Raw genomic sequence first — 23,301 nt, forward strand, 5'->3', positions numbered from 1 at the left:
TCTTAAACTGTAATAAAACTACTTTAACTTTTCAGTCCTGTACAGAAAGTTGTGAAGTTGAAAGTACAGATAGTAGTGTAGTGAAGTAAAACTAAAAATAACTAACTTTAGGCATCTGTACTTTACTTAAGTGCGGTACTTTACTCCTTTTATTTTGTTACGTTCCACCTCTGTCTACGACCAATAACTCGGGAAAGACTATAGTAAGAAAAACCTATTAAAACAGCATTACCATACGTTTACGTGCCACCGGAGACATTTCACAGTGAGTCTTAAAACAGCCATTTTATGAAAAAAGGAGGAGAGATCTAAATTACTTGTGCAGTTTATTACAAGAAAAGGATGCAGTGTTATTTGTGTTTACACCATTTAACATGAGCTATGAGCCGAAAGGGCCGGTTTGTCCTATAAATCTAATGAACACTATAATTATATTTACCTCCAGTGAGTCATTTGAAACTGATTAAACCCAACTTACATCCATTTAAGGAGCTGTAGCCCACATTGCTGAGCGCCTCCTTGCTGCTGCACCTGGAACTGCGCCTGCTGCTCCACTGGTCGTTATCATGAGCCGCGCGAGCTTTCATTTCCTCCTTCAAGATCATACGTCCAATTGTCTGAGCGTAGAAACATTTTTTTTAATTACATTTATATGTCATTTTGTTACATACGGTGTAGTTACATTAAATACTGTATTAACCATCCTTACTTTGTTGACATTGTGATTCCAGCTGTCTTCTTCTCCTCCAGATGAAAACCTTCTTAATCTGGAGACTAAACGAGTGCAGAAGTAAGACAGAACATATATAGTTTAAGATAAAATACAAAAAAACTAAAGATATATGTAGTAACAAATGACAAAAGTGCAGTGTTTTGGTAAAATAAACCTGCTCACAATTAACTCATTAAAAATTCATGACAACAGTGGTGGCACCTGGGGACAAATTAACCACATACTGCAATTTTCCACTATTTACGCAGTTCGATATAGTGTATTTTTCAAAATCCTATAAAGGCACTTATATTAAAGGAGACATATTGTGCAAAATCAACTTTAATTAGCTTTTAACTTGGTCAAAATGGTATCTCCTCATTATTAACTTACTTAGAGATGTAGATGTATTTCATGCATGTTTAAATAAGCCTGTACTTTCCTGCATTTGAGGTTTGCGTTCTCAGGAAATTCACCTACCCCATATCTCCGCTCACCTCTTCTCACATATTGTTAAACGTTAACACAATAATCTGTAATTTAAGTAGTTAAAATAGTTTAAAAAATGGTTTACAGGCTGTATTCTATTGGGCACAGTCACACAAAAAGTATAGATGAAAACACAAAAATACTGAGTTGGCTGGAAGGAAAAGTTGGATGTTCTTGTGTTTTGGAGTAAATTATTAAAAATACCCATCTCTACCTTTGGGGGAGCCGGTGTAGGGGAAGTAGTTGGAGTCAGGATGATAGATGTTGTTGCCGTTGGAAGCAGAGAGGCGACTGGAGTGCAGGAGGTTTTCGTTGGTCCTGTAGCCTGTCACATACACACATGGGTCTGCGGGAAACAAAAGACACTATTTTAAATTTTAATGTTGTTTTCTTAAAGTGTTATAAAGTTTAGTGCAAGTTTTTATTACAAGCAAAAAGTAAAAATATCAAGTAAAATAGAATGCATTTTGTAAATTGTGTTCGATCACATTTATATATATATATGATGATCCATTTAAACACACACATTTACTGCGAACACTGTAGGGAAGATGGGTAAAGTGTCTTGCCCAGTGACACAACAACAGTAAACACAAGTGGATCTCTACTATGGGTAAAGATGAATAAAGTGTCGCGCAAAGTCTGTCAAATGGACAAATCGTTGCAGGAGTGAAGATGTTTCGCTGCTCATCCAACTCGCTTCTTCAGTTCTGGTCAGATTACTGCTGGACACTGCCTTATATCTAACTACACTGACACTGTAAACAGCTATTGTCTCCAGTTTCTGCTGAAGCTAACCTGTTCAACCTTTAACGATCCTGCTATTGTTCTCTTTGTTTGGGTCAGGGGATGAGTTATAGATGGGGGATAGATTATGTCTCAGGCCTCCATTCCTGTTTAAGGAAGGATTGTCTTTCCTAACAAAAATAGCTTCTTTAATGCCCCTCTCAAACCATTTCTTTCCTCTGGCTAAGATCTGAACCTCACTCTGTCTAAATACCACATATTTCCAGATTTAGACATCATCTATCCCCCATCTATAACCCATCATCCGGCCCAAAACAAAGAGAACAATATCAGGGTCATTAAAGATTGAATAGTCTTCACTCTTACAACAATTTGTCCAGTTGACAGATTTAAACGTTGTCTTTTGCTATGGAACAGACCTGGACGACTGAGGGATTACACAGATGTCTTGCAAAGTACTATGGGTAAAGATACGTAAAGTGTCTTGCAAAGTGGCACAACACCTGTAAACACAAGTGGGCAAACGCTGTACTATTACTATACTATTATTATTCATGATTAAAAATTCTGCAGATAGTTTTATATGAACCAGTTAGTTTAGTTTGGTAGAAAAACTTAGTAGTACTTTTCCTTCTGTTTATTTTGTTGACAATATGGACGTATAGTTGTTACTTACAGACAAGGTGTAAGGCACAGCAAAAGGGAGCAAGGAAAGAGGAGAGAAAACACGTCAAAAACAAGAAAATAACAGTTACATCAGGTCAAAGTTACGGAGATGTGAGCGGCTTTGAGGTTTAACTTCAAGAGAAAACTCAAGACTCAAGACAGGAGACGCTGCTGAGAAGGAAGCTGGGTAATATGGAAATAAACACAGCAACAGGAAGCTAAATATAATCTATATCGTCACAACGACTGTGAATCATCAGAATGAGGAGTTTTGAAGGGTTACACATAATTGGGAAATGTTTTAGTAAAGTGAAGTTTTTCTAACGCATGCAAAAGTAGGTCATGTCAGAAGAGCGTGAAGAGAAGTGAGGCAGAGTAATAGAGATGTTTAGACTCGGGTTGTTAAAATGTGATATTGTGTTAATCAGTGTTTCTCAAACTGTGGTACGTGTTTCACTGTAGTTACATGGATTTCTTAATGCTTAATCTCAGGCTTAATGAGATGAGCAAATTCAACAGAAGCAGACTTTGTTTTTGTTTTTTTCTTGTAATTAAAGCCTGGATTTATGTTTTACACATGCACACAAACATACATTAATATTTATGATTTATTATTCTAAACTACACAGAAGTAAAACACCGAGGCTTTGTAGTTTAACCCTATAGTGTCGGATGCTATCACCACCGATAGACTCATGGTTGCAGACTTTCCATTACTGTAACTCCACAACCAATTGTGCTCTTGTGTAAATTCAAACGGCATCTCAAAGCAGAGACACGGGGCTCTTTAAATACGTTACTGTCATTACGGTAATGTGCTTACGTTGTCGCTCGAGATGACCAATCAGAGGTGCAGGTGCCGACGGGATTTTCAGTTATTTGATGCATCAAAGGAAAAATAAGGATGGATATGTAAAATACAGATAATTGTGTGAAAAAAAGGCAAAAATACATGCTAATACTTACTTTAACTTGATTTTTTATGGCTAAAAAAAGAAAAAAAAAAGTCTAGGCGAGCTATAATGGTCTATAATGTGCTCAGTCCTTAAAGACCCCCATGCCTCTGCTTTGAGATGCCATTTGAATTTACATGATCGCACAGATGGTTGCGGAGTTACAGTACGTCTATCGGCGGTGATAGCATCTGACGCTATAGGGTAAAAGGTGTACTATGTAACATTTCCTTTGAAGCGCCTGCCATCTGCTTGCTTCCATGGAGATGTGATGCTTGGCCTGAAAAGTGGCATTAAACATATCCAAATATATGAAGACAAGCAGATAACACCACCAGGTCCGATACAGGTCATATCTGTGGAAAGGCGGCTTCGCTCACAGTAAGAACCATGTTTTTCAAGATGATTTTACCCACATAAAACACTGAGGGATTGAATAAAAGCGAGACAGAAAGATGAAAATACTGTGGAAGATTCAGGCAGTGTAATCAAACTTTCATGTAGACAAGCACGTACCGGACACCCCAACCAGAAAAGTTACAAAGTAGAATCTTTATGTATCATCATCTCTTTTTCAATATATGAGACCACAGAAAAAGTGCCAGTGTAAATGTACTAAACCAGGTCTGACAGTGTCCTGATCTAACCCATTATGTGTGTAAACGTCCTCCGTAGCCTCCCGATTATGCGACTTGGCTCTGTACAAAAACTGGCCTAAGTGTGATTTATGCAGTGGTTTCAGACTCAGCTGGACCGGCCCAGGAGCTTCTGAGGAGATGGAGGGAGAGGTTAGTCAGCAGTTTAAGCGCAAAGTAAATCAGCGAGGGTTATAACTCTACTCCATCTGACACACACGGCAGATATATGAGCTGTTCTGTTTAACTATAGCTTTACGCTTATTAAGAGCAGCTGGTGTCATTATCAAAAATCAATACCATTATGTGATGTGTTATGAGGTGGGTGAGTACTTAGGCTGCTGTTGGAGAATTATTGGATTTTTGTCTTGTAAAGAGCATAAGCCAAAGAATAATGAATATGGTGCCCTTCAATGAGAGAACCTTTGGTAAAATGAGATGATTTGTGACTTTGCAAATGAAGATGCAAATGAATTTAATGCATATAGAGGTATATTAAAACGTGGATAATACTGCAATTGTTTTGAAGTTTCACAGGGCTGCAAAAAGATACTGTATGTTTGAAAGTGAAATGTTATAAACTTGCAGTGTAATCATGCAAACATACTGTAGACAGAAGGCGATATTTCTGCACTTTTTATGCAATACTTGAACTTCAACCACAACTTCTAGAGACACATATTGGTGCATTTCTGATGAACTGCCTCCTGTTTAGAGTCTTGAAGAAGCCAAGAAACAACGTTGAGATGAAATGCTCCGAAAAGGCAGTTCAAACGTCCAACGCGGTGCAGCCATATTTGTCATTCAGTGTTTAGCTCCTAATGTCACGCTGTCTCTTTAATATTTAATTAGCTCGACCGTGTTCAGATAGCGAGGGACATTTTGGGAGAAGGCGGAGGAGGCGGGGACGACGACGATAACAGTGCGCTGCTTTGGCCCCGTGTTCAGGACAAGGAGAGGACGGCAGATGTTTTAGCGGAGCATCGAGATGAGCTAAGACGTTCTCTTTAACTGCACATTTACAAGGAAAACACAAGCGTACATCACACCAGCAGTACATTCAGACAGGACTCTTCAACCAGTGTGACACCACCACAATGAGATATTTATTAAGGATATTTAGAGATAAGTTCATAAATATTGCATGTTTTGTATTTAGTTTTAAGTGTATTTTTTCATTTGAATGTCTCTATGCATGCATTTTTGTAATCTTATTTTATTATTATATATTTTCCACCAAGTTCCACCAAACCATTCCTAGTTTTTTCCCTCATTCTGATACATTGTGTGGCTAAATTCAGTGTTTTTATAATCCAAAACACACTCGATATTCCAAGTTCGCCTATTATCCAGCTACTTTCTGACATCAGTTTGTACGTAGACAGTATTTACCTTTGACTCTATAAATGGTCTATTCAAAACTGCACATTGACTGACCTTGCTGCTTATAGATGGGCGGTTTCCTGTAAATGTTGTCTTCAGAAGCTGTTAAAACAAAAGAAAAAAGTCATAGTGAGACTAAGAGGAAGAATAACGTCTTGTCATTGGTTCCCTAGTCACAAATTAGCTGTATAGATTACTGCCATAAAACTGACAGTGAGGGTAATAAAATACAATGGGAGGGACAGAGTGTGCATCCTGAAGAGGGGCACAGGCAGACTCATATGCAGACAGAGCAGTGGCATCGGTGCAAAGAAAGTGCATGAGGCAGAAGGAAGAATAAAAAGGGAAAAACAACAGTAGGACCGCACAATATTAGAACGATACGCAACACAGGTATCTAATAACTGTGTTTACTATAACCTGGCGTGTCCCACCAGGAGGAGGTCCCAAGGGACAACCCAGGACAATCAAGTCTCTCAGCTGGTCTGGGAACGCCTTGGGGTCCCACAGGAGGAGCTGGAGGAAGTGTCTGGGGTGTGGGAAGTCTGGGAGTCCCTGTTTAGACTGCTGCCCCCGTGACCCGCTCCCAGATAAGTGGAAGAAAATCTAAGCATGGACAGATGTTTACGATACTATAAAATTATATTATTATGTCACCGTGTGGTCTGATAGTGACCAAGATAAAATTCAACTGAAAGGTCCAGTCGTTATTTATTTTTCCAGAATCTGGGTATTGATACTTTGCAGAGACATCACACTGGTTTTCCATGTATGTCTACGGCGGAATGTTCAGCAGTTACCATGGTGACACAATGAACACATTAGCAAAAAATACAAAATGGATTTAAATAACACATTTTGAGGAAACTGATCAATTCAAGCGTTTATGACCCTGTTTAGGTCATTTAGGATCGCCTTATATATATATATATATATATATATATATATATATATATATATATATATATATATATATAGGTTTTAACAATATATAATGCACCTTTAATGGATATATAGAGATTAAGAGGTTGATAGATTAAGAGGTTGATAGATTAAGAGGTTGATAGATTAAGAGGTTGATAGATAGATAGACATATAGATAGACAGACAGACAGACAGACAGACAGACAGACAGACAGACAGACAGACAGACAGACAGACAGACAGACAGACAGACAGACAGACAGACAGACAGACAGACAGACAGACAGACAGACAGACAGACAGACAGACAGACAGACAGACAGACAGACAGACAGACAGACAGACAGATAGATAGATAGATAGATAGATAGATAGATAGATAGATAGATAGATAGATAGATAGATAGATAGATAGATAGGAGCAGTGACCATAAACCAATTTAGTTCTCAGTCAGTTGTCCAGGCGTGTGTTCTGCTCATGACAGAAAACAGACACTTGTATAATATTAAGATCTTTTTAAACCTGATAAAGAATGGAGTTTGGAGCAGTTTTCCTTCAGACTGGGACGCAGAGGATAAGGTGAGTCGATTCACTATGGCAACGCTGACAGTTAACAGCCAAAAGGAAAAGGAGAAAACCGTGTAACTGTCCTACGCAACAGTCTGAGTAGCTGTGTTGTTTTTTTGCAATGCTTACACACTTTCTTTATTTGCAAATGTTGAATGGCTAATTGGTTTATTCATGAGAGTTTTATATGCACAGGCAGGATACAGCATTTGGGAAAACAGCTTCTACCCAATCTGGTCTGCTTGTATGTATGTGTATATATATATATATATATATATATATATATATATAGACATACTGCAAAAAGATGTTTAAAAGTAAATTCACAGCAGGAGTGGTAATAAATGTCCCTCTGAAACGATGTAATCTGAGGAGAGATAGAGGGTTTGGAAGCAGAAGGCACTGAGCTGTTAAAGTGGAGAGTTGGTGCAGTGTTTGAAAGAAAACCAGACACAGACGTGAATTTTAAGCACAATTTCAGGGGAATAAATTTGATAAAGATGCGTTAATGGACTGTGATTTGATAAATGCTGAGTGTTATTTATGCAATAAGTCATTACTGGGATTTTATTTTAAGTTTGACGAGAAACAACTTTGAGTCATGCTTGAATGTGTCATCATAAGTAAAAAACCCTCAAAGATTTATGATGGTTTAAACTCACCAAAAAGACAATGAACATGGTAAAGATAATTCAGTAAAAGTGGATGCGGATATGAATTGGGTCAGATTTATGGCCATGAAAACCAAAATTTTACGAAAACTGAGGTAAAAACTAAATTTGGGTGTCAAATTCTATAACTCAACCATATTTATCATGTAGTTTTTTTGTATTTTAATGTTACAAGTTTAGTAATTCACCGACACTTTTATCAAATCCACTTTTACCATGTTTATTGATGTGCTGAATTTAACTTTAACCCTTATGTTAGTAGAGTATCAGTATTATTACAGTATAGTATCAGTATTATTAGTACTTCACACCAGTATGTATATCCGTACCTGGCACATGGAAATGCCGGGGGGCGGGGTGGATACAGGTGGTGGGAGTGGTGACTCTGGGCTCGGGCTGACTGTAAAAGGGGGAGCTCCTGCCACTGTCACTTCCTGCTTAGTGGCCAATCAGAGCGAGACAAACCACAGCATGAGCGCACTGACAGTAACAGAGGGGGCGGAAAGTTTTAAACAAGGTCAACTATTAACTACAAACAAAAAATTATATGATTTTTTTGGTGTATTCTTCCAAAAACTGATACAAGTTTGTGATCCAAAGGAAATGTGCCAAAGTGTGACTGTAAATGTGGGTTAAAGGTTCTATATTATGTAAAAAAAAAAGAACTTTAAGTCATGTTATAATGTTGTTACCTCCTCAAAAACATACGCGGAGTTGTGTTTTGTTTCATTCACACATTTGAGTTTACTATATCATGGTTTATCTTTTGCTGCCTTTTTTTTCCACAGTGTGTGAGCGTGCATCGTGTTCTTTGTCCTGATTGGCTGTTGGACTGTAGACCATTGTCCATCAGTCTCCTCCGTGCCGTGTCTCTTGTACAGTACAGAATGTGTTCAGACAAATTTACATAAATGTTGGATCGCAGTGTGACTCTGAAGTGCTGTGTGTTTGCAATTTGTTTTCTCCCCAACAAAACCCACAATGTCGATGAAACGTTCTGCACCGACAAATGCGCCTACGAAGGTTTGAACTTTGAGAGAGTTTAAACAAGAGAGAAATATGAGAAAATGTTAATGCCTGTGTGAGAAAAGTGTATAAAGTGTGTGGTGAGGGGTTTTACAGCAAAAAACATATAGAATAATAATAGAAAAATAAAGCTGACTACTTTGCGGATTTCGTGTATTACGGGTTATTTTTAGAACGTAACCCCAGCGATAAACAAGGGACCTCTGTAATCCTTTATTATGAATCTGTCTACATCTCCAAAAGCTCAAAATGCTCTGTTCCACCTTGTGATGTCATATAGTGATAGTTAACAGCTCCTTTTTACCTTGAATTCAGTAGAGACTGCCATCATTTCCAGAGCTGAAATGATGCAAATGATTCTAGTGGTGTATGGAGTTTAAAAACACAGTGAAGCACTTCCTGTATCACCACATGATGACATCACAAGGTGGAACAGAGTGGATCTCAGCCTAAACATGCAGGGTTTGTGTGTTAAATGAGTGTGAATGAAACAAAACACAATCACGGGTATGTTTTTGATGAGCAAACAACATTATAACATATCAGTTCAGAAAATAGCGTAATACGGGCCCTTTAAAGTTGAAGTATCAGCCTCGTTTGGAACATACACTATCAAGTTTCTATCTTTAAATGTATCTTATAGACAATATCAACCACCTGAAACACTGGATTTTAAATCAAGTTACTATTACCACTAAATTACCACTGTTATGCTGACTATGTGTTTAATTTTAAAGTAGAACGCAGGTGGCTCAGTGGTGAAAAGCTGACCTATACTTTTTAGTATCGTATTACTAATCCCTTGTACTACTTGTATTGAAATATAATCTAATACTCAAGCACTAACCATGTTCTTTATTCTAGGTTTATGTATATATTTGTACAAAAAGTCTATTTGTTTTTTAATATTGCAGATAAGCATCACATTTGGCGACTTAAAATGAACAGATGGATGTTTTTTCTGCAGTTGTTGCTTTGTTGGATATAATAATAATACTTGTAAATGGTCTATATTTTGAACCACAATTGTATCTTATTTTCCGATCTCCAAAATCCTGACAAAATCCACTCCCAGCAGTATCCCGCCTCTTTACTGTCAGTGCGAGGACAACACAGTGACTCACAAACCACAGAGCAAAACACAAGAGACAGACACTAATGGAAGCTGTGTATGTAAAAAGCCACAGAAACCTGCTTATTTAAATGTTCGGTCGTTGCGTGTTTAGGGCTGAAAGATTAATTACAACTCATCAGCAATTTGTACGGTCAGCAATTTTAAGGAGACGCCGTGTCCTTTGCAGAGAAGACGCAAGACGGTGTTAGCCGTAACCGTGGAGACCGTTACAAACATGATTTTTGTTGTTGATTTTTGTTGAATTCTCTCAAACGTTATTGCTTCTCGATGGGTTTAAAATGTGTGCTGCAGTTTTAAATGACGTCAGAATTTGCCAAGAAAAATAAAAAATCTTTCAGCCCTTGTGTTGGATGTTTGTTAAAGTTTTAAATAACAGTGAGAATATTACCAGGGAGATAGCAGTGCAGCGGGGAGCCTCCATGACGGCTGTGCGCTGGAGAATCAGTGTAAACCGAACCAGAAGACCTCCTAGTCCTGGTCTCAAGTCCATCCAAAAGATCCTAAAGTAAATAATAAAACATGCAAGAAGAAAGAGAAAGCGTGAGGAGAGAAAGAGGAGGGAGGGAAAGAGGGAGAGGGTGGACTGGTCAGGGGAATAATAATAAGTCAGGAGATTTAAGAGCCTGGCTTCCTATGAACATAGATTTTAATAACGTCGAGAAGATGTTTTAATATTGCACGGTATTTCATGCACGCTCAGTACATTTGTATCCTGCTGCTTCTGGGATCTCTGAAGTAATACTAAGAATAAAGTGAGCATGTTTTATTTAAAGATACAGGAAAAAAGTTGATGCTGGATAACCAAACTGCTCTGTAAACTGACATGTTAACTTATATTACTATAAATAATATTGTCAGTGTGATAATAACAGACTAATCGGTTCGAGCCTGTAGATATATTATTGGAAATTTTAACTATTATCCTTATAGCAATAAAGCCACATGCTGATATGCTAAATCCTGTAACATACTAACGGAGATGTCCATCCCAGCAGCGACCTCTGGGATGAGGCCTCTACAATATGAATGTTAAATAGTCGCTTTTGAAGAGGGTCAATGTCAGAGAAGCCACAGTTAACACTCAAAGTCTCAATCACGCAGTGTATGAATTGGTCAGTGTCCTCATCCGGTTTCTGTTTGCGCCCTGTCACAGCGGACATGTTGATTTTGGCAGAGAAAGAAACCTCAACGGCCTTACACAAGCCCTCCGTGGTCTGGATGTACTCGTGTTTGTCCAAGAAGCGCAGTTCAGAGGCAGTAATGTCCGAGTCTGGGAAATGGGCTCTGATTTTAGCTACAGTGTATCGCTGGACACACTGCTGCATGTCAGAGATAGAGACCTTTGACGATTGTGCAGAATTGATTCAATAAACCAGACTTTTTGATTCAAGACAACTTCTGTGTTGACTTTATCTTTTTAAGGTTTTTACTATTAGAAATTCCACAACACTTCGTATGAAAAAGTGCGTTGTTTTCGACATAGTAAACATGATATGACTATGAAAACAGTTATACTTACATTAGGGTATGGAGACAAGGATCCCAATGACTAGAAAAATTAAAAAATGAAGTTAAAGATGATAAATATTTACTTACTAAATTATTAACCAAAGTGGATAGATGAACCTACATTTCTACTCAAGTAAAAGTAAAGTTTGGCGACTTTAAAATATTATTACCAGCCCACTGAACCTGAGAATGGATGGTTTAAACCCTCATACTGTATTTAGAGTTTTAGATGCACCTGTGCACAGCTGTATCTGTCCAAGGCGTCTTCAGACAGGGGCGTGGGGTCGGCCTGATAAGGAATGATGTCCGGACGCTGGATCTCACACAAACCATTGACCCGTGGCACAGTGGCTATTATGTCTCCGTTAGATTTAGACTAGAGGGAGGAGAGAAGAGAGGGAGGCAGAGTGGGAGAGAGATGGGAAGAGACAACGAGAGGGGAGAAAGACGGAGGGACAGAGAGGAAAGAAGAGTGAAAGACAGATGGAGGGAGAGGGAGGAAGAGAGAGTAAAAGAGAGGTGAGAGATGGTCAAAAGTGACTGTTGAGAAATTAACCTTGAGGAGGAAAAACTCAACTGGGAGTTATAAATTTCAAGAATAAAGTATATCAAGTAATAAATGATAAATTAGGCATGAGACGATATTAAAATTTTGTGTCGCAATTACCATGGCCAAAATAATTGTGATTAACGATTATATCTGATTATATCTGTTGTTGTATATATCTACCTCTACACTATTTTATTTTTAAGCATATCTTTTTAAACTTTTATATTATTATTATTATTCAGTGTTTTATGTTGCACTTATCACCAAAAAAAGTTCCTAGTTTTTGAGTTGTGTTCATTGACAACGGCAATAAGTCTTTTGATTCTGATATCAAAATAATTATGAAAGTTGCTGACAGTTTAAAAATGTTACGATATGAATAAATATAATTTTAATGTTATGAATACAGTCCATGTTTAAACAACTTTTACATAATTGTAGTTTATTATCAGTGAAAACAACGAGGATCTAATGGAGAACATTATGGATAAACAGGGCCTTCGACAGAAATTTGGGGGCCCGGGTCAAGAAACCTCACAATTCCCCTAAGACTCTGGGACAACAGACCCCTTTGTCCCCACGTCGACTCCCCTGTGGTTAAGTCACTTTCTTCTGCACATTCCGGTGATATAATGGCGATATGTAATTATTTTTTTTTACATAAAATGTCACACGAACGATTATTGTCTACCCTTTTTATCACAATAAACGGTATTATTGTCTATCGTCCCATCCCTACGATAGATTGCAATATCAGTACATATTTTAACAGTAAAAAGATAATTAAGAAATACTCATTGTGGTCAGCCAATAATTTGAAAATACATCAGAGCTCAAATACAGTAACTCCGTGTTGACTTCTTTGTGTGTAGACAGTGATTTAAGACAGACAGTTGTCCAAACCCGACCTGTTCACAGAGATAAGAGTTGCTGCAGTTCGCTCTCGTGTCCTTCATTTATAACCAGGTCTATTTGAGTGACAGGTGCAGCAGTGGGCGGGGCAAGAAAGACCATAATACAAATAGTCATCTTGTAACAATCTTGAACAATTTTCATATGACCAGTTGGCGTGAAGTAAAGTTAAGCATAAATCTCACAATTAAATCAAAAGGCCCATATTACGCTATTTTCTAATCTGTTATAATGTTGTTTCCTCATCTCAAATATAACTGGAGTTGTGTTTTGTTTCATTCACACATGTTTAACACAAAAACGCTGCATATTTAGGCTTCTCTCAGACTGGAAACACTCTGTTCCACCTTGTGATGTCATGTAGTAATACAGGAAATGCTCCACTGTGTTTTTAAACTCCACGCACCTCCCTTAGAATCATTTGGATAATTTCAGTGCTGGAATTGCCAATCTATACTAAACAAACGGTAAAACGTAGCTGTTAACTTGAAAACTACCACTTCATGACATCACAAGGTGGAACAGACCATTTTGAGCTTGAATTTGAAGATAAGTCAAAGGTGTAAATGAAACAAAACACAACTCCAGGTATGTTTTTGATGAGGAAACAACATTATAGCACAGCTTTACGTTCACAAGAGCCAGTTTTGAGTAATATAGGACCTTTAAATAATCCACATATCAACTACCACTACGACTTTGTGCCATATACAGTGGATTTGTATTTACTCACACAGATGAGTCGGTGAGGGGAGCCCATCAGAGGGGACGAGCCTGGAGGAGACAGGGACGCAGTCTCAGATGTCCTCCTCAGCTGGACATAACATCAACAACAATATTAATATCAACATAACCTGAAGGCAACAGATGTGTTATACCACATTTAAAACCTGCACATTTAACATTTTGGGAGACAGTTTATTACCTAAAAGTGTGATCTGAACATCAACAATGATCATAGTAAAAGGTATTTTGGGTCTCACCCTAAGTTTCCTCTCCAGTCTGGTGGACTCTTTACACATGGGGTGCCAAATCTCTGAACCTATAAACACAAACAAAGACGAATTAGGCAAGGCAAGTTTATTTGTACAGCACAATTAGTACACAAAGTAATTCAAAAGTGCTTTACAGGATAAGAAAGACATTAAAATCACAATAAAGTACAGCAAATCAAAACGTAAATACAGTAATCACAAATGATCTTCCTAGAATTAACATGAAAAGATAAGCAAAGAGTGCAAATTAAAACCTTTCAGTCACATTCACAGCTCAACAGAACCGCTTGAGCCTGGATTTAAACATTTTCAAAGTAAAAGGCTGACTCACATCTTCAGGAAGAAACTCCATTATTACCTCTAGATTTGTAGCCTGGTTTGAAGGTTTTAGAGATACTGGAGGTGACTGCTGACACTATCTCACAAGTAGAAAACAAGATAATACAGCCACAGACTCAAACTTAAGTGGAAATACATCACACAAAAACAAACTAAAGGACAGACCCACACAACCATTTCATGTCACCATCTGCTCACTGAGTTTGTGCCAAAATAATTAAAACACTTTGCCGCAAGCGAAGAGTTTAACCTGATAAAAGTAAGTGTTCGCGGTAAAGTTTATTTTATTCCGCAACAGTCCAGTGAATATGGGAAATCACTGGTAATTACGTTTCAAGCTACAAAACAAACAGTAACGACCACAACTGCAGTGAACATCAGATACTATTAATGTCTGTGTAATATCTCAGTCGTCCAGGTACGATCCATGTTTTACTACAAATACTGTTAATTATAACCTTTCTATAGTTGTATGTACTCAGTTTTGTTACTTAAGTAAAAGCAAAGATACCAGAGAAACAAAATACTCAAGTAAAAGTAAAAGTATCACATGAAAAAATCTACTTAAGTAAAAATATTCAAGTAAATTTTAAAAAGTTGCAGATTTTGAGATCTATAATAGCAAATGTAGCGATTTTGATAAAGATTTGAGATGAATTTGGTTCAACAGAAACAATTAAAACCAGACAGGAAAAAAAATACTTTATTACTTTACTTTACTTTAATATTTGTACATTTTTGTTTGCTCAGTTTTGTTATGAGTCAGTCAAAATAAACCCTCAGTCTTTTCAGCAGGTCTCCAACAGGAATAAATAAATACTAGTTAAAAAATGTAGAATAGAAACTACAGATACTGCTCTCAAATGTAGTAAAGTTACGTTCCACCACTGATTTTTGTGGGGTTTTTTTTAACCAGATTCATCCCTGTCACAATCAACCACATACTGTAACTAGACTGGAGTTACCCAAGGACACACTACTGCAGTACGAGTGAGCATCGAACCGGCAACCTTCCACCGTGACAGGAAACGCTTAGTAAGAAATCATTTACAGTACTGCAATCTGACAACGAAGAAATGATGTTACCCCCAGGTTTATGTTTATACCAAATATAATCAGCTTGTATTCATGCAGATTCTGATACAGCTGCACATTTAGCACAACATAGCACTGCTTTAAATATTAATGTTATTTTAAGGGTTACACTGTTTGCATACTAATTTAAAAAAAAAAACTAAGGAGAAACCCAATGCAGACCCACTAATCCTGCTACTACTACTATAAGCTATACTATATTTAAAGTGCCCGTATTACACTATTTTCTGATCTATGTTATAATGTTGTTTCCTCATTAAAAACATACATGGGAAAATATTTGGGTACACACTAGAACACACAAAAACATGCATAACGATGTATTTTGGGCAAACCACTGACGCACAAATCCCCAAAAAGGACTATTATTTAATCAAGATATTACTGGCAACATCAAAAAAAGCCATTACAGACAAATAGTATAAGGAAGACGCCCCCTACGCTCGGCAACTGGAAGGACACTGTGGAAGAAATTTGCGTTATGGAGAGACTTACATGTATTCTAAGGTTACGAAAAGAAAAATATGAAGAACACTGGGAAAAATGGGGATTTTATTTAAATGAAGGCTGACCGATTGTTCATTGTTCTATTGTAATGTTACATAAAAACAAAACAAAAAACATACCTGGAGTTGTGTTTTGTTTCATTCACACACATTTAACACAAAAACCCTGTATATTTAGGCTGAATTCTTCTCTCAAACTCAAAATACTAATAATCATTTGGATAATTTCAGTCCTGGAATTGTCAATCTTCAATAAACAAAAGGTTAAAAGGAGCTATTAACTACCACTTCATGACATCACAAGGTGGAATGGAGCATTTTGAGCTTTTGGAGATGTAGACAGGCTAAAAATACTACTATAATCGTACTCAAACACAACTCCAGGTATGTTTTTGATGAGGTAACAACATTATAACATGGCGTAAATCTCACAAGAGTCAATTTTGTGCATTATGGGACCTTTAACTGGTGTTCCCATAATAAATTGATTTAAACGTGCAGCGACAGACAGGGGAAGACTATTAGATTTAACGCATAATCATAAAGGACGTTATAAGATAGTGATAATGACGCCAGTATATTTAAACAGATGCTGACTGGACCATGTTACAGCCTCCAGGCTTCGGAGACAGAGGATTTGCAGTTTATCATTGCATTAATTTACTACCAGATGTGTCTCGTCGGCTACACAGGAAAAAGATATAGTGGATGCGGTTATACCAGGATACAGGAGGAGTGGGCTTAAACCACACTCAAAAATCAATACTGAGGACTGTGGTGATTCAGTGCAGGTCTGTCCCACCCACACACACATACACACAACCACACACATACACACAACCACAGACATACACACACATACACACATACACACAACCACAGACATACACACACATACAGACAACCACACACATACACACAACCACAGACATACACACAACCACAGACATACACACACATACACACAACCACACACATACACACAACCACAGACATACACACACATACACACATACACACAACCACAGACATACACACACATACACACCCCCACAGACATACACAACCACAGACATACACACACATACACACAACCACAGATATACACACACATACACACATACACACATACATACAACCGTCCACCATCGCCAGATAAATCTTTAAACTGGGACTGGGCAAGTTTAAAAGTGAGAAGAGTCAAAAATTGTGGTAGAAATCATGAATAAAATAGTATTTGGAAATTAAATACGCATAAATCCATGTCAAATCAAAAAACTGTCTCCAGGAAGATAGATGAAATAATGCCATACTGTGGAATATTCTTGGTAATGTAATATCATTTCTGTTACTACTACTTCTACTACTGCTGCTACTGTTACTGCTACTGCTACTACTACTACTCCTACTGCAACTGCTACTATTACTACCAGCACTGTTTCTACTGCTGCTGCTACTACTACTGCTACGCAGTACTACTACTGTTACTGTTGTTACTACTACTACTACTACTGTTACTATTGCTACTACTACTGCTACTACTGCTATTACTACTGCTGCTACAGCTACTACTACTACTACTGCTACTACTGCTACTACTGCTAGGGCTACTACTATGACTGCTGTTACTATTGCTACTAGTATTGCTACTACTACTGCTACTACTACTGTTACAACTACTACTACTACCGCCACTACTACCACTTTTCTTACAACTTGTTTTGGACATCCTAGCCAAGGGAAACCCAGTGAGCTGTGCGTTGTGGTTGACTTTTGGTACTAAAGTGTCCATTTGAAGTATTAGCTGTACATTATTAAACTCGCCCTCAGCTTTGATCTGAGACATTGATTTTCTCTTTTCTACACAAAATTACTGGACCAAACTAGTCCGATACTTTGCAAAGGGAAGGAAGGAGTAGTCAGTGCAAAACAGGAAGTTATATTGATGTTTTTAAAAAGGCTTTGGGGCTTTGCTGAATCATCTTTTCATTTTAAAATACGCCCAGATTGTTTCATTTATCTTTTTTTTTTATACATTACTATTCACAGTTTGTTCGTTTTCAGGCTGAGTCATAACACAGTACATAAACTAGGAGTAAAAGTGTGGCTCTGAGGTAAATGTGCAACTAAATAAACAAACTAAATAAATCGCCAATAAAGAGACGCCTCAAACTACCGCTACGTAAAAGTACATCATGTAACTTTTCTGGCCGTCTGCTTGTTTCCATGGAGATGTGATTACTTTCAATGATCCGCAGCATTGCAGATCTGTGGAGAGGCAACTCTACTCATATAACAGAAGGTTTTTCAGTGTATTTAGAGCAGAGGTGTCAAACTCATTGTCACAGAGGGCCACATAAACAAAATGGTTGCTCTCAAAGGGCCAGATGTAACTGTTAAGATAAATGTTGCTACATTTTAATCTTGTTAATTAACTGTTTCTATATTTATTGCTTATTCAAGTTACAAATATTGCATATGGATTTGCATAGATATGAAAAAATGGCTGTTTAACTGTGAATCTAATGATAAACTGACATTTTAAGACAATACCTTTTAATTTACTTTGTCGCGGGCCACATAAAATGATGTGGCGGGCTGCATTTGGCCCACGGGCCTTGAGTTTGACACATGTGATTTAGAGCAATAAAAACACTTTAAACACATGAGAAAGTTTAATACCCCACTGAGGAACATTTAAAGTAGACCAGCATGCAGCAGAAAAAGCGTGAAAATGGATCAGCGTGCCACTACGGACCTACAAATCTACTACTCTAATAAAGTATTTGACCCCAACATGGTCCACGGGCTGCACTGGGACCGATCCCGACAATATTAACAGCTAAAAGATTGAACAGTGACAAGCGCTTAAGGTAAAAATGAACACACCTTTTTCATTAGGGTAAAAGCCAATATGAGGTATACGGCCTGAATGATTAGTCCATAAAACGCCCCACGGTCCCCGAGCCCCTCCCCCTGCTCCACGGCGATCCACATTCTGGACGTGCTCTGTGGGATTGATCGCGGCTGGTGTGTATGTTGTGCGCATGGTGTAATTGAGTGCGTCTCATGTGGGCGATTGCCGGTGGCTTCGACGTGTCTGAAGTCATCAAAACCTCTCCGGGTGTAACCTTGAGGTGCTTCAGCGCAAAGGGGAACGTTCAGAGAGTTCATGTATAGACCACACAGGTGAGTCTCAAACTGTGGGGCACGTACAAGAGGTGAGGCGACAAGATTGATCACAAAAAGGTTTTATTTTAGGAGTATTTTGGTCTCGTTCACACCAAAAATGAGCAAAAATAAGTGTGAACGTATCCACTCACTAAAGACAACAGATTTTCTATGGTCATTGAACTGAATAATATTTATAATACATTAAAACATAAATATTATCTAAATAAAATCTAATCATAATATTACAATCAACTGCTGCCTCTGTTTAAACTTTTTTTTCTCTCTTTTTTTTTTTTTTTTTTTTTTTAACCCAGTATTGATATCTTTTAGTAACATAATACACTTCATTAAATGTATATGATGTGGAGAAACTTGATATCCAAAGTACAATGTCTTTTCTAGAAATGTGATCAGCAAAAACAACTGATACGATATAAAAAAATTATTACATTTCGTCTGCAGTTTGGATATAGCCACTCCAGTCTAAACTCACAATAACTCATAATAAAAAATGCTAAAAAAAAACAAACCCCAAACAAACAAAAAAAAGCAAAAAAAAAAAAAAAACTTCATGAATTAATTTTTGTTATAGTCAATTTGATCAGCAAAAACAACCGATACAATATATATAAAATTATTAGATTTCCTCTGCACAATTTGGATACAGCCACTCCAGTCTATAATAATAATAACAGAAAATGCTAAAAAAAAATAAAAAAATAAAAAAACAAACAAAAAAAAACCCAAAAAAAACCCCAAACAAACAGGAAAAAACAACAAAAAAAACAACAACAAAAAACTTCATAAATTAATTTTTGTTATAGTCAAGTCAATGTGAACGTTACTATACACTTCCTCCAAATCTCAACTTTAAAATCACAAATTATTATTGCTGGATTTTTCGATGGCATCCTGCATTGAATACAGATCGCAGCAGATAAAATTAATATGGTTAAAATGCAGAATTTTTTTGTTATACAGTGAAGTCTTGGGTTTAATCAATACAAGAATTTATCAGGTTCGGTATTTGTCATGGAAGTTCAATGTTATAACTGGACAAAACTGCCTCTTCCCCCTGTTCTGAGAGTATGACATAATCACAATCCAGAGTTTGTTTGTTTTTTTATTCACTGAAAAGATTTAATTTGAATAACCACAACTACACAGTGAGTCAACAATAGAGCAGATAGTGCGTTTGAGCTGAGGCAGGATTAAAGGAGTGGAGGTTACTGTAGCGCATCCTGCCTGTCCTCATTGACATTCCACTGCACCTCTTCAGATAAAAGCTCTCATTTACATATGGCCCTTCAACTTTATGGTCCACGTATGTTCATGTCCCTCCACGTGAATCTGATCAGCGTCTTCACTTTTATTACTGCGCTGTAGGATCAGAACAGGAGCTACTGCTGACATAAACCGTGTCTGTTTGGTGTTAGCATGTTCTGAGTAGCCTGCACAGTGGGTAAAATCCTCCCGCTGCGCAGTCATGACCATGAACCTCGCTCAACATCTGGAGTTGGGTCCCCAGGCGATGCCCTCACCTCCTGCAGCCGTATGGGTCAAATGCAGATTTCAGATTGGACAGACTTCCAAACAGGTACAACTAAACATTCTAGCTTGCCCATCCATCCATTTTCTTCCGCTTATCCGGTTCCAGGTCGCAGGGGTAGCAGTCTAAGCAGGGACTCTCAGACTTCCCTCTCCTCAGACACGTCCTCCAGCTCCTTCCCCAGAGTCTCCTCCCGGTGGAACATCCCTGGAACACCTCCCCAGGATTCTAGCTTGCATTTATTAAAATACAAATTCCTAAAACATGATATCGGTGTAATCCCTCAGTCGTCCCGGTCTGATCCATAGCAAAAGACGAATAAAATCTGTCAGTTGGACAAATCGTTGTAGGAGTGAAGACGTTTTGCAGCTCATCCAAGTCGCTTCTTCAGTTCTGGTCAAATTACTGGTGGACAATGCCTTATATCTGTCTGAAGGGAGGAGCTAGCTACACTGACACTTAAAATAACTGTTTAATTGTATACAGATTCTGTTTGTATGCTAGGTTTATTGTGTTACCCTAAGTCTACACTGTGCCTGATTCCTACTTAGTATAGTCTTTCAAGCCCCTAATGAGTGATTTCACAACTATTAGTGTCTCGGCAGGCTTGCATCCTGGCTAGCCTGCATTGATACTGACACAAAACTTATCCTGGCGACGTCATCTGCTTGTCTTCATGGATGTAGATAAGTTTAATGTCATACTTTCGAACATTCAAAGCAAAATATCTCCATGGAGACAAGCAGGTGGGAGAAGTTATGCTGCTAATCCTCGAAAAAACAACAATACTTTACAACACAAAACGCTAGCTGGTCCACATCTTTAACTAAACACATCTTTTGGTGGGTAAGTGGAGTGTAATTTGCTTAGAGATTGCTGTGTATCCTCGTATTGGCCGGTTGGAGCCTCCCATTGAGCTTATTAACTTTGGACCACACAATCTAATTTATAAAGACGGGCTATTGGATTGTAGTCCGGAGAGAGCCCAGAGAGCGAGATTAGTCCAACTGTCAGAGCCCAGACAGAGGTTGAATGATAATTGACTCCAGCCTTATCCCTCCACCGCAGTGGTAAAGCGTGGTAGAGGTAAATCAATGAGTTTGTTAAAAGAAGCTATTTATCAAGTTAGTGTTTCGTGTGAACGCTGGCTATGCTTTTTTCGTTCTCTAAAGAGTTCCTCACAAAAAAAAAAAACGCACACCAAGGCCATCTGGATCCTCTCTGCATTCACTGTAATTCAATAGAAACGACATCCTATTGCAATTTATTAAACTGAAGCTGAACAATAGAGTAAATCGCACTTATTTCCTGATTAAAAACAAAAAAAATATGGCGTTCAGTGCGAATTTCATGAAGAACCGGTTTAATCAGTGCTATGAAAACACAGTCTAACTTATTCCTGCATGGCTGAGTTGATTTTGACTGAACTGTATGAAAATTGTCAGCTTTTCTCCACGGATATGTTATTTCTTAGCCCGAAATGTTACACAGTATGGCTTTAAACTTCGCTATCTGCTGGTGAAGTCAAGTTGCAGGTCAGATCTGTTCAAGAATGTATCGTTTTCAAGGTTTTTACGAGCGATAAAAACACCTGAAGTGAAATAAATGCTAGCTACATCGCTGTGGAATATTTCAGGCAAAGCAATAACAACATATCCATGGACACAAGCAGTCAGCGGACCCTGTGCAATAAAAGTTACACAGTGCATCTTTAATTTAAACTAATGCACTCTTTGTCATCTCCGCTCCAGGTGATAGGACCTTTATGTAACGCACTGATATTGACAAAAGCATTAGAGCCAGGCTTGGCCAAATTCCACGACTCTGCGGGAACTGAAGCCAAGACTGACAAACACAATCCTTATCAAAATGTCACACGGAACTTAGTGCAACTCCCAATGACACTTTCAAAATGCCAATCCAACCTTCAACCCCGCTCCTTTAGTACGTCCAGTACTACAAACTAAAATGTACTTTAACGAATTGACCAAATTGTAGGTAGAAGCTGCAGATACTACATTTCAAAACACTGCTTAAATGTGAACTATGAAACTTTTCTGGTATGGTACTCCATGGGGATTGTATTGCTTTGTGTGATTTGAATGTCTTTCTTATTCTGTAAAGCACTTTGAATTACCTTGTGTATGAATTGTGCTATACAAATAAACTTGCCTTGCCTTTGCCTGGAACGTTCCGCAATATGGGATTAACTCTATCTCCCATCCATTAATTCAGTTACAAATGTTGTTATTGCCCCAAAATATCTTGAAAATGCATCTTACAAATCTTACAGTGAGGAGGCTTTGGGGGCGTCACTCGAAAACATATTTTATGCCATGCTGTGGAACGTTCCAGACAAAGTAATGGCGGAAGAAAGATTTTTTGGTTTATGTGAGTTAGTAGAAGTGGAAAGTGGAGCTCATTTTTTGTTGTATTGCCCATTTTATGACAAATTTTCAGTCAATGCCCTGATATGTTCTGGTGTAATGATGACAACAAGATGAAATGGTTGTTTAATTCTAATGTTTATACTGTAAGTTGGCATCATTTCAGTGTAAAGCCTGGAAGAAGCAGCAGACGAGTTTGTATAAATTAGTCTATTGCTTTTTGTAACACACATCTGGACTATTGTATTTTGTTAGTAGTGTCTTATAAGTCCATTAAAGGGCAAGGCATTCTTTGTATGTAAGATACAATAATAAAATCAAATCCATCAATCAAAGTATCTCTATGTGTACTAGCGGAAAGCAACCCTCACCAGAA

General features: G+C 37.8%; 1 protein-coding gene across 1 annotated transcript in view; it reads right to left on the bottom strand.

Moving 5' to 3' along the window:
* The window catches only part of LOC117381619 (actin-binding LIM protein 3-like), a 52,613-nt gene that overhangs the window by 7,083 nt on the left and 22,229 nt on the right, over positions 1-23,301 (bottom strand). The window contains exons 8-17 of the mRNA XM_055226323.1: positions 13,864-13,922; positions 13,614-13,694; positions 11,654-11,794; positions 11,429-11,458; positions 10,298-10,409; positions 8,078-8,182; positions 5,640-5,687; positions 1,416-1,547; positions 710-774; positions 479-617 (exon numbers count right to left, since the gene is read on the bottom strand). Coding sequence (XP_055082298.1) covers positions 479-617; positions 710-774; positions 1,416-1,547; positions 5,640-5,687; positions 8,078-8,182; positions 10,298-10,409; positions 11,429-11,458; positions 11,654-11,794; positions 13,614-13,694; positions 13,864-13,922 — 912 coding nt within the window. The remainder of the gene's footprint in view (positions 1-478; positions 618-709; positions 775-1,415; positions 1,548-5,639; positions 5,688-8,077; positions 8,183-10,297; positions 10,410-11,428; positions 11,459-11,653; positions 11,795-13,613; positions 13,695-13,863; positions 13,923-23,301) is intronic.

Source organism: Periophthalmus magnuspinnatus, chromosome 14 (assembly GCF_009829125.3).
Source record: "Periophthalmus magnuspinnatus isolate fPerMag1 chromosome 14, fPerMag1.2.pri, whole genome shotgun sequence".
In the NCBI taxonomy this organism is placed as follows: domain Eukaryota; kingdom Metazoa; phylum Chordata; class Actinopteri; order Gobiiformes; family Gobiidae; genus Periophthalmus; species Periophthalmus magnuspinnatus.